General features: G+C 52.5%; 1 protein-coding gene across 19 annotated transcripts in view; it reads right to left on the minus strand.

The window, feature by feature from the left end:
* The window catches only part of NLRC5 (NLR family CARD domain containing 5), an 89,591-nt gene that overhangs the window by 5,656 nt on the left and 71,625 nt on the right, over nucleotides 1–12,310 (minus strand). For 10 of the 19 annotated variants that reach the window (XM_064580664.1, XM_064580661.1, XM_064580668.1 and 7 more), the window contains 12 exons: nucleotides 12,107–12,190; nucleotides 11,937–12,020; nucleotides 9,302–9,388; nucleotides 8,745–8,822; nucleotides 7,872–7,955; nucleotides 7,242–7,325; nucleotides 5,669–5,752; nucleotides 4,951–5,034; nucleotides 2,342–2,425; nucleotides 1,001–1,084; nucleotides 529–612; nucleotides 131–214 (listed from right to left, as the gene is read on the minus strand). In XM_064580664.1, coding sequence (XP_064436734.1) covers nucleotides 131–214; nucleotides 529–612; nucleotides 1,001–1,084; nucleotides 2,342–2,425; nucleotides 4,951–5,034; nucleotides 5,669–5,752; nucleotides 7,242–7,325; nucleotides 7,872–7,955; nucleotides 8,745–8,822; nucleotides 9,302–9,388; nucleotides 11,937–12,020; nucleotides 12,107–12,190 — 1,005 coding nt within the window. Of the gene's footprint in view, nucleotides 1–130; nucleotides 215–314; nucleotides 429–521; nucleotides 707–1,000; nucleotides 1,085–2,341; nucleotides 2,426–4,950; nucleotides 5,035–5,668; nucleotides 5,753–7,241; nucleotides 7,326–7,871; nucleotides 7,956–8,744; nucleotides 8,823–9,301; nucleotides 9,389–11,936; nucleotides 12,021–12,106; nucleotides 12,191–12,310 lie in introns of those variants that run through there. The other 9 variants (XR_010408053.1, XR_010408052.1, XM_064580663.1 and 6 more) reach the window with 7 other exon arrangements.

The following is a 12,310-nucleotide window of genomic DNA, read 5'->3' on the forward strand; positions in this document are numbered from 1 at the left end:
GAGAGGGATGAGGCTGAGCACCGGGCAGGCTGGCTCCAGACCCCTGCACTACCCTGGGCCCCCTGGGGACCACAAAGGCCAGGAGGGCAGTGGGGACACAAAGGGCAGAGGGCAGTGGGGACACACTCACATCAGCTCCTCCAAGTGCTTGCAAAGGGCGAGAGACTCTGCCAACCGCACTCCCCCATCTGGGCCAATGCCATTCCCTGAGAGGCTGAGGGCGGGGCAGACGTTTGACCCTTGGACACCCAGGTCCCCCCACCCCACCGCCCCACCGCCCCTGCTAGGGCTCAAGAGACCACACCCCTGCCACACACCTTCTCTGCCTGATGGGGCAGAAAGGGCCAGAGAGGAGCAGGGCCTGCGCTGGCTGAAGGTCTCAAAGTTGGCAGGGCAGTTACAGGTAAGCCAGCCCCACCACTTGGACACTGAGGGTGGGGGAGGAATGTCAGCCTGAGCCAGGGTCAGTGTCACTCCCGACCGCCGTGTGGCTACTGAGGGCCCCCGTCAGTAGGACTGACCACTCACTCGATCTTCCTGAGCTCGGGCAGCCCTGGTAGGACGGCAGCCAAGTGCTGGGCTCCGATGTCTCTGATCTGGTTGTGGCTCAAGCTTGGGGAGAGAACAGTAGAACTGGAACCATCCGCCTGCCACCCAGGTCATTTTGTCCACATCCTCCTCCCAGAACAGAAGAGCAGGCTGAAATCTGGAGGGAGGCCACCGCTCACACTGAGCGAGTCCCCTCACCCTGTGTTAGGTGAGGACTTCAAACCCTTGTCTTCTGTTTAGGATGTTCTCCCCGATGTCTGACCTGAATCCCTCTTGCTGCAGTCCACACTCTCACATCCTATCTTGGGGTCTCCTGAAGGTCTAGGCCCGGGGTCATGTAGTGGGAAGTGGGACTAAGCTGGGCAGGGCATACTCCATCAGGGAGCCCCTTGTTTTTGTCATCTGACCCTGCCAAAGTTGTCTTGGGTTGGGGGAGGGCTAGGCAACTCACCCCAGCTCCTGCAAGCTGCTGGCCGCTCTGAGAGCCTCGAAAAGCTGGTAGCAGCTGACATCACAAATACCGTTCCTGCTCAGGCTGGAGGAGCAGAGGCCTTGGTCAGGAGCAGGGGCCTAGGCCTTTGCAGGTGCTGTGCTAAGAACTCTACAGTTTGCAAAGCTTTTATACATCCAGGAACCCATATGCCAATCACTAAACTTCAGGGGCTGGGGAGGGGGACAGGCAAGGTGGGAATGACTGGACCCAGAGTCCAGATGAGAAAACTGAGCCCAGGGAAGAGCCATGACTGGCCCAGGACCGCTCGTGACTCCCAGGCAAGGTGGAAATGCAAGCCCAGAACGCCCCCGTCCCCTGCCCGGGAGCCATGGCCATAGTTTTCGGTCTGGCCAGGCTTTGCCACAGCCTCTGTGTCAGGAAGCGCCGGGCCACCCTGGCTGAAAGCTAATTTCACAGGGCTCCGCAATCCAGGCAAATCATTTCTCCACGGCATAGGTGTTCTGATCGGTGCAAATGCTGGGCTTTTCCATAAAGCCAGTTTATTGCCCTTTCTGCGCCCTGACCTTGCCCTGCCCCCTTGAATGGCGAAAACAAAACCCAACAAATCAGCAGAGTCCAACTGTCTCAGCCCTGTGTTGAGAATCTGAAGATTGTTTTGTTTTCTTTCATTTCACAAATTAAACTTCAGGGAAGTGCCTTTCTAAAAATTAATTTTGGAAGAAATGACCTAGTCCCATCTGATATGCTTCCCAGAACTCTCCGACCTCTTCTGTCGTGGACTCTACTCGGCCAGTATGGGGGTGGGGACTTGGGGAGACACAAAACGATGCTTTGTGTTGTCTCTTGGGTTTATCTGTAGTCACTGCATTTTGTATTTTGCAAAATCCCAAGAAAAAAGGTGTTATATCTGTTAATCAAGGTGGCCAGGGGCCCACGGGTAGAATGTCAAGATCACCAGATTGGAGTCTAGACCCTCATTGCTGGTCTATGGCCCCCAGGATTGGTATCACTTGGGAGCTTGTTAGGAATGCAGAATCTAGGCAACACTGGTGCGTGGAATCAGACATGCGAACAAGCACACAGAGGAATGTGTGCACATTAAGGGCTATTCCAGGACTGGGGCTCAACCCCTTCCAGTCACTTCTGTAGCTGGAGGGAGCTGGTGGCACCGGAAGGCAAGAGCGATGGGCACCGACCTGAGAGGGCAGCAACGTCCCCAGGATGGGAGCCACGGAGGGTCTTCAGGGAAATGCCCCTAGTGCTTCCCTGGGCGGGTGGTCACCACAGAGCTGGGGCATGTCCTCCCACTCATTCCCATGGGGTCCCTTGGCCACTCACCGGAGGCTCTGCAGGAGGGTCATGTGGCTTAGTCGTTGAGTAAGCATGGCCAGGGCGGAGCTGCTGAGCGGGAGATGGCTGAGGCTGGAGGAAAGGAGGCCAGAGGAGGACTCGGCGTCACCGGGGTTGGGTCCCAGGTGCAGACCGAGGCCCCATCCAGTCTTGAGGCCTCGGTGCTCAGTAATCCCCAGGGACCTCCAAGATAGCCACTTACATCCACACCGAGTAGACACCGTGTACAAAACGAAACTGCACGAGACACCCAGAGGCTGTTTCTCTGCACGAGTAAGGCTACCCAGGCAGTGGGTCTGTGTTCCGAATCACACGGGACCCGGACGGCTGACCAGGCAACCTAGCGACCACAGAGTGGGCATACACTCGAGGCCGAGCACTGAGTTCGGGGCCGTCCTGAGAGACAGAACTCTCTCGTCCCCATTTTGCAGATGAGGCACACTGAGGCTCCGAGCATTATCAGAGAGCTTGTTCAAGGCCACATGGAAAGTAGAAGCATCGGGAACAGAACCCAAGGCCACAGGACTCCTGTTCCTGGACCCCTACCATGCATCACCCATGAGAGCACACTCCTTCAGGCCCTCAGCCTGGGCAGGAGAGGGGAATAATAATAATAATAATAATAATAATAATAATAATAATAATAATAATAATAATAGTAGTAGTAGTAGTAGTAGCAGCAGCCGCCGCCGCCGCCAATACTTGCAGGGTGTGAATTCCGTGTCAGGCTCTGTTCTAAGGACTTCATATGTATTATCTCATTTAATCCTTGCCACAACCCTAGAAGGTAGGTATAGCTATTATCCCCAAAGTTAAGACGGGGAGAAAAGCACAGAGAAGTTAAGTAACTTGCCCAGGCTCACACATTCAGAGGTGTCCTGGTCTGCCTAGAATTGAGGGGGGCTCCAGGATGTGGGACTCTGGGCCCCAGGGAAACTAGGACAGCCGTCACCCTACGAGTTGAACCCAGGGGGTGTGGCTCCTAACCAGGGTCCATGCCCCGGACCATTTGGCCACAGATGGACAGGTAGAAGAAGCCAGCTGGTGGCAGGGAGGAAACACTCAGAAATGACAGATCTGAAATGGGCAGAGGTATCTGGGCAGTGGGGATCCATCCCCGTTCTTCATTATGCCCACTTCAGAGTTGGGGCGGCCAAGGAGGTGAGAGGTAAGGAGCCGTCCTAGTAGCCTAGGAAGCCAGAAAAGGGTCACACATCTGTCCTGTTCTCTGCAGTACCTCCAGCCCCAGGCCCTGGCCCAGGTGCCCAGGTAAACACCTGTCAAATGCATGCATGAGCCAATCAATGATCTCACTGGGCCTCCAACACTCCCTCCCACCCCCACCCCCTCCAGCAACAAAAGCTGCCAGAACGAAGGGAGGCTGAGCAGAGGTGAAGGCACATGGGAGGGAGGCCAAAGAAACAGCTTGTGAGAAAGACATGTGGGTCCTCTGGCCAAAGGTCTCTCCGATACCATCCACACCCCAGTCCCCAGGACAAGCAAAAAGGGACAAAGAGAATTTTATTGTTAAGGGGCAAAAAGTCAGAAGGCTACTTTTAAACTGTATTTAACACATATGTTGAAAAATATCTGGAGGAAAATTCACAAACTGCTCATTCACAGCGGTTTCCCCAGGGAGTGTCACTGCCAGAGGATTCCGTGTCCTTTGTTACATATTTCGGTAATTACAGAACTTTTTATAATAACTAGGGTGTATTTTTGGTCATCAGAGAAACTTAGAGATTAACGGCAGACGATACCATGTAAAAAGGTTCCATCTAGATGCTGTTATGTCTGGGCACGGGGTCGGCGGGGGTGGGGGGGGAACCTGTCCTTCACACTGAGACTGATTCTGCTCTTGCTGGAACTTGGTGACTTCCAAATTATAGGTGAGAGTAAAAACGTTGCCAGTTGCTAAGGAAATAACTATAAGCAAAGAGCGGTGGACAGCTGTGGGTCTTACCTGCCCCCAGTTCGTTTCCCCTCCTTCTGACAACAGCACCCTGAAACACCACCGGCCCCCCAAGCCCAGACAGTTGGGTGGGCATGTGACCCAGATCCAGCCACTCAGAAGACTGTGTGCTTAGATCCACAGTGCTTGGCTTAGGGGTGGGCATGTGACCTGAGCTAGTCCAGTGAGAATCATCTAGAGCCTTGTGTTGTAACTAGAGAGAGAAAGGTGCTCCCTTTTTGCGAAGCTGGTAGAAAGGAAGCCTGCCACTGCAGGGATGACCTGCCTGAGAATGAAGTCAAGATGGGGGTGGGGATGGGGCGGAGAGAGAGAGAACAAATACAGAACCCCTGGATACAGCCATGCCTGAAGTTAGCTGCCTTGTAATTTTCTGTGACACAAGCCAGTCAATGTCTGGCTTGGGTCAGTGTGAGTGAGTATTTTATTTCCAGGGATCAAGCATTTTGATGGCACTCCGAGCCAGGTAAGGGAGTAAAAGGGAGGGCAACTGGCTCACCTGTTACCTATCCCGTATCCATTCAGGTATGTCACAGTTGGTGTTACAAGAGATGCAGAATTTCCTAGGCCTGCTCCCAGCTCCTCCCCACCTCCCCGCCGCACCCCCCTTCACACCACCACCACTTACTCGAGCCTCTTCAGCCGGCACATCCCCTCAAGGACCCCCAACAGCACTTCGGCGTCCTCCTCACCAAACTGATTGTTGGACAAGCTGGAGGGGACCAAGTACGAGGCGAGTGTTAGACAAGCCTGCCCGGCTCCTGCAGCTGAGCAGTCTCACTAGCTCCCTGTGGGGGGCAGCTGGGGCTCTGCAGATCCCGGCCCACCCTCTTTGTCCAGGCCTCTCGGGGGCACTGCTGGCTCCAAGGGCCGGGCTTTGGGGTCCCTGAGGAGGGGGCATGGCCATCTCAGCTGACCCAGCTGAGAAAGGATGTCCTGGATGAGGGCTGAGAAAGAGGAAGCCAGGGACAGGGGACACACACACACACACACACACGTGCAGTGATCCCTTCGGCCCCACAGCCCTCCCTGTACCCTGACACCCATAGCCACCCCTGGCAGAGAAGGGTGATGACCCCCACTTTACATTTTACGTGAGCCAGCCCAAGCCCAGACAGGCACCGTTATTCGTCCTGGGTCACTCTGAGCTACTGATAAGTTGGGACCAAGAAGACAGTGCTCAGCCTTCCCGGGCCACACCCAAGGCTGCTGGGCTTCATCAGGGAGCCAAGCGAGAGGCTGAAGTCCCACCACCCACCTTACCAAAGGCCCAGCTGTCCTCTTCACCCCTGCCCTGGGCTGGGCCATCCCTTCCCGTACCCCGCCCCCCCAACCCTGCGACTCACTCCAGCCCCTCCAGGTGGTGGCAGTGGCTCAGACCAGATGTCAGGTGGGCCAGGCCCTCGGAGCTCACATGGCTGGAGGTCAGCCTGGTGGGGGTCAAAGGGCAGCAGGTCGGGCAGGGGCTCTGGGTCTTGAGAGTTCAGAATGCTGATAGCAGAGGGCAAGGAGGAGGGCTGGGGCAGGGGGATGGCACCCTCCTTCCCTTCATAAACCTCCCCCACCATGGAATCATTAAGCTTAGATACAGCTTGGACTAGTTGAATATTTCCCTAAACCACAGTCAGGTAGCAACAATCCCCCTTGCCAGGGATTCCTGGGCATCCCTGGAAGTCTAGCTAGCTAATTGGCTTTTACCACGAGCTCTGCATCTTTACTTAAACCACCAAAATGAGTAGCAGTTTTGAGAGAGGTGTTAAAGATACACGGGCACCAAAAGGACACCTTCCCCTTGATGCAATCAGCTAGATTAAAAGAGAATTAAAAGTGAGAAAAGCTCCATTTTGCAACCATCCTACTGACATTTGATTCAGGCAAGAATTATCAACGGAGGTTGAAATTAGTAGGTGATAACGTGAGGAAGGACAGGATATCTACAGCGTCTTAAAGTGTCTCCCTACAAGATATGGGTTAATTAGAAAGGGGGAAACGGTAGTTTTGCAGGGGAAGGAAGCTGGCAGACACCCCCACCTTCACGGGGTGATCACAGTTACTATCAGTCAGGGGACAAAGAGACAACGTGTGCCTCCCGAGGAGAATGTAACATCACCTCTGTGAGATTTCTGCCCCACTGCAGAACCTAAATCTAACGTGAAGAAACACTGAAGCCAAACTGAAGGACGTCTGACAAAATCACTGAGATGTAAATGTCATGACAATATCACGCAAGACAAAGAGGGGCTGAGGACCATTCCAAATTGGAGACAAAAGGCAAATGACAATTAAGTGCAGTGTGTGATCCTAGGTGGAATCCAGGACTGGAAAAAAAAAAAAGCAACAAACAACATGACCGGGACATTTGGCAAAATTGAATTTGAATGGTAGTTTTGATAACGATAGCGTACCAATGTTAAATTTCCTGCATCTTACACGTTTACTGGATTGTGGGAAGGAAATGTTCTCGTTCTTAGGAAATTCACTGAAATAGTAAGGGGTGAAGGGGTGTGTTTATGCAACTACTTTCAAATGGCTCAGAAAAAGAGGGAGAGAGGAGAAGAACAGAAGGGAAGGGCGAGGAAGGAGGGAGGAAGGGAGAAAGAGCAAATGGGAAAAAATATTGACAAGGGGTGAATTTGGGAAAATGGTATACGGAACTGCTCCTAGGTCTATCTGTTCGTTTGCAGTTATTTCAAATAATAAAGGGGGAAAAAAAGGAAAAGAGAAAGCATTGAAGAGGAACTCATTCTTGCCACGTGGTCATGTGGATGACCACACACTCTGCCATCATAACCAGGGCTGAGAGTGGTCCCAGCCCCTGGGGTGCGGACACAGAGTTCCTCTGAGCCCAGGGCTGGGGAGCGCAGGAAGTGTGGGGCAGAGCATGCATGGGCGGGCGAGTGAACATACTCGTCTGCGTACCTGAATGTCTTCAGCTCGGAGAGGGCCTCCAGGAGACTTTGCAGAAGCAGGGAGCTAGTGTTGCAGAGGTTCACCTGGGACAAGCTGAAAAGGCCCGAGCATAGTCCAGAGGATTTCAGGTTGGATGCACCTCCGGGATCATCCAGCACACAGAGATGGGGAGCCCAAGAGAGGGGAAAGAACCGCCCAAGAGCTCCCAGTGGGGGCATCTATGCCACCCTGGGGCTCTCCCCGCACTGGCCAAATGGGATTCTCTCCTGCTTAGGGAAGCAAGAAGGCCAGAGGAAGTAATGCTGCCCTGGGCTCTGCTCATTCGCATCCCGGACTGGCCAGCCTCTTCCATGTGGTCTGGTGTGGGCACTAGGGGATGACCAGAGAACTCAGGGCCCTAGATGGTGTTTCGGGGTTCTTTTTTTTTTTTTTAAAGATTTTATTTATTCATTTGACAGAGAGAGACACAGCGAGAGTGGGAACACAAGCAGGCGGAGTGGGAGAGGGAGAAGCAGGCTTCCCGCAGAGCAGAGAGCCCGATGTGGGGCTCGATCCCAGGACCCTGGGATCATGACCTGAGCCGAACGCAGACGCTTAACGACTGAGCCACCCAGGCGCCCTGTGTTTCGGGGTTCTGACCTGAGCTGCCGCAGCCTGGCACATGTCTCCATCAGCTGCCAGACAAGAAGGTTGTGGTGGGTCCCAAGGTCACAGTGAGCCAACCTGGAGGTAGACAGGGAGGCAGGAGTTTCTGAACACCTGGGTCACTATTGGGGATGCAGTCCTTGCCTACAAGGAGATTACCTTTTAGGGATAAATAAACACTAATGAAGTAAAGTCCCACAGTTTTCTATTCAACTATGGGAAGTGCTTTGAAGAAGTCCAGATGGGGCAGCTGGTATGGCTGTTGTTCACTGCACAAGGGGACTCAGCTAAGGAGGTGAGTTGGGGCTGAGAACCGGCTGTGGTCTGTTCCCCAGAATGTACACATGCAGGGCTGCATTCACTCAAAAGGGGTGACATTTTAATTTCCAAAATGTGCTGTATGGATCAGGGGTGCTGTGAATCCAGGCATCTATAAGGGTGGATCATGGGAGAACTTGACTACATCTGGGGGTTCAGAGGGGCTTTCCTGAGGTGGTGGCATTTAAGCTGAGACTTGAAGGATAAGGGGGGAGTTAGTCAGGAGGGTAGGGGAGAAAGGAGAAAAGGAGAAAGAGGGTAGGGGAGGAGAGAACATTCTGGTCCACAAACAGCCCGTGCAAAGGCCCTGAGGTCAAACGGAGCAAGGTGGTATTGGGGGAACTAAAAGGTGGTGGGGATGACTGGAGCTGAGACTGAGGTTTGGGGTGGGGCTGGGCAGGTTGGGCCAGAACTCTTTGGCCAGGTAGACACTTTGGACATCAAAGGACACTGAGCAAGGCACGAGAACTATTGATCAGAAGCAGTAGTTACCCCCACCCCCAGCCCATCACCAGCTACGCCCATGGGGGCCCAGGTACTAGGTCCCACCTGAGGGCCATGGCCTCTGGGTTCTCCTGACGGGGAAACTCCAACTGGAGACAGAGCTGCTGCTGGATCTCGGAAATGCTGAGGAGAGAAGGGGTAGCCAGCATGAGGTCCGAAGCAGCTCCGCCTTCGGCTGCCAGTCTACTGACTCTGAGCTCCCAGACCCAGTAGGGATCTGGACTAGGTCAGTGGGACTCCAAAGCCTTTGCTCTTAGCTACTCCACGTCATTCTGTCACCTCTAGTCCTAGAGCCACAATGTGTGTTTACTGTAATCCAGGGGCCACTTCTGGACAATCAGTGTGGACTCCCACCTGTGTCTACCTGGGATCCACCAGCTCTTTGTCTTAATTCTGTAGCTGCCTTCCTCTCTCTGGCTCTGTAGCTTGATTACTGCACAGGTCCCAACAAATGTGTATCCCCTGCCATCTTGGGGATCTAGAGAATTTGCTAGTGACACAGCTATTACCCCACAGGGCAAGAGACTGATGTCTAGGTGAGGGATGGTCCCAATAGTCATGAAAAGATGAAGACTTCTGAGGGGCCTCCTCCCTCCACTCACCTTATTTCAGTGACGTTGCCTGAGGCCTGCGTGCAGACTTCTAGCAGAGTGAGCACCCCGGCTTTGCCTACCCACGGCTCCTCCACCCTGTTGCAGAAGCAGAAGGAGATGAAGGTCCCCCAGGGTGAGCCGGGGGTGGGGGGCAAGTGTGGGGCTCAGAGGCTTTTTGGTTTTGCTGGTTTAAAAACTATAAAATTACACAACTAAGCACAAGCGTAAAACGGGAAATTAACATCATCTTTGTTCTGCAGTTACTGCAACAATCCCAACAGAAAATAGTCCTTTTTTAAACAATAGTTTTAGACTTAAGGAAAGGGCCATATAGTGTTGCATGGCAAAGATAAGGAAATAAAACCATATATAAAACATTCCCATTTTGTATTTAAAAAAGGAAAAATATGTATGGAGAGAGAAGAAAACATGGATAGAAAGAGGGAGACGGAGATACGAGGAAAATATATTAAAAGCTAATGATGGTTGTTTAGATGGTAGAATTCTCACAAGTGGTTTTTTCCTTTCTTCCACAGTTTCCAATATTTTTCCGGACTTTCTACAATGTGCGTGCATTAATTTAGAAGCAGGAAAAAAGAGAGCTGTTTAAAATATTTCTGCTTTTGAAGTTATGTTGAGATTTTTTTTTTTTGAAGTACTATTTTCTTATGTTCATCTGGATTTTCCACAAATCTCTACAACGAGTACGGATTATTTTTAGAGTATGAAAAGTTTTATTTTAAAGTGTTATTTTGGGTGATCCAGCAATTCTGGGTATACACCCAAAAGAACTGACAGCAGAGATACAAAGAGGTATTTGCACACCCATGGTCGCAACAGCATTAAGCACCTCAGCCAAAAGGTGGAACCACCCAAGGGTCCACGGACGGATGAACGGATCAACAAAATGCGGTGGCTACCTACAACGCGACAACAGTCAGCCTTGAAAAGGAAGGAAACTCTGACACCTGCTGCAGTGTGGATGAACCCTGAGGCCGTGATGCTGAGGGACACGAGCCAGTCACAGAGAAGATAAATCCTGCGCAATCCCACTTACAGGAGGTCCCTAGAGCAGTCAGATCCGTGGATTGAGAAGGAGAGTGGTGGCTGCCAGGGGCTGGGGTAGGGGGACACGGGGATGCATGTCATGGGGACAAAGTTTCAGTTTTCCAAGAAAAGGGTTGCGGCTGCAGAACAATAAGAATGTATTTAACACTCCTGAACTGTACCCTTAAGGATGGTTAAGATGGTAGATTTTATGTCTATTGTACCACAATTGAACAAGAATGGTATTTTGGAGAACAACCAGGCTTCACGTGCCTCGTCATCGGCTGTGCTGACACGTGCCCAGCACTGCCCACGGAGTCAGGGTTTTGGACAAATTTATGTAACTGAGTCTCCTGCAGCCTTCGGATCTAACTTCCATTCTGGGAATGTCAGGGCTTTAGAGGAACAAACGCAGTGACTTCAGGAGGAAGGCACCAGACAGAGCCAGCGAGTGTAGACACAGCCCAGCGGGTGGTTTTGTCCACAAGAAACCAGGGAGGGTGGGTGACACAGATTAAGAGTCCTAAGAGCCATCGCCACCCTGTACCAGTGTGGGCCTTGACTGGATCCTGGGTCCGATGAGCCAGCTGCCCCATCTGGGGACAGTGGGAACTTTTAGATTGGACTGGGCCATCACAACACTCAGAATTGCCACCGATCCTCCTGGGTGTCCTCATTCAACCGCAATTGTGAAGAAAATGTCCTTATTTTTTTTAATTTATGGTGAAATGTCTAGGAGCCATGTTTTATGAGATCTATAGCTTGAGAACAATTTAGCCAAAAAAAAATAAAAGACGAAGCAAATATGGAGAACCATGAATAACTGTCAAGCCCAGGGGCTAAGGATATGAGTCTTCAACATCAGTCTCTCTACTTGTTGGTATCTTCTCTGCTTTTCTGAAAGTTTTTTTTTTCTGTTTTATAATTTAAATTCAAGGTAGTTAACATATAGTGTATTATTAGTTTCAGAGATAGAGGTCAGTGATTCATCAGTTGCGTATAACACCCAGTGCTCATTCCATCACGTGCCCTCCTTAATGCCCATCACCCCGTTACCCCATGCCCCCACCGCCCTCCCCTCCAGCAACCCTTTTCTGAAAGTTTCAAAATGATCATCGTGAGCATACACGCATGATATCTGTTGTATATTACTGTTGACCTCATCTGGGTGTCCTTTGGGGTTTCCTTTTTTTTCTTTTTTCTTTTTAAAGATTTTATTTATTTATCTGAGAGAGAGAATGAGAGACAGAGAGCATGAGAGGGAAGAGGACAGAGGGAGAAGCAGACCCCCCGCTGAGCAGGGAGCCCGATGCGGGACTCGATCCCGGGACTCCAGAATCATGACCTGAGCCGAAGGCAGTCGCTTAACCAACTGAGCCACCCAGGCGCCCCTCCTTTTTTTTCTTAAGTGCCCAAGCAGAGGCCCCACCTCAAGGAGGGTGGCTTCTCCGTATGCCTGAGGGGGTTTCTGGGGCTAAAGGCAGGGTCCAAGTGGCAGGGTTTGGGTGCAGGACGTGGCTCGGGCCACGGTCCTGGGGGAGACCCATTCTCCAGGGCCCACCCTGGCTCCTCCCAGGGGCACCGAGCAAGACAGTACCTGAGACTGAACAGCCCCACCGGCCACCTCAGCAGACTCAAGAGAAGCGTCAGCTGTTCCAGGCCCAGGCAGCACTGGGTCAGCCTGGGGACAGAGGTCTGTTACAGGGGTGGCCCTCACCGGGAGCCCCCGCCCCTCCCCTGCCCCTGTGGGTGGGCCTGGTGACTCACGTGAGTGCGGTCAGCTGCAGGGCCTGGTTCAGGTTGGTGGCCAGTCTGGGCACATGCTCCAGCCCGAAGCTGCACTGGCTCAGCCTGAGGGCAGAGGGGAAGGGGCAGAGCTGGAGTGAGGCCTGCTGGGGCTGCTGTCCTGCTTCCTCCCATCTCCCCCAGGGCCTGTGGGGTGCCCCACCCTGAGGGCAAAGGCCTGGAATC

Source organism: Mirounga angustirostris, unplaced genomic scaffold (assembly GCF_029215605.1).
Source record: "Mirounga angustirostris isolate CCGP_5_RB_7025 unplaced genomic scaffold, mMirAng1.0.hap1 SCAF_16, whole genome shotgun sequence".
NCBI classification, from domain to species: Eukaryota; Metazoa; Chordata; class Mammalia; order Carnivora; family Phocidae; genus Mirounga; species Mirounga angustirostris.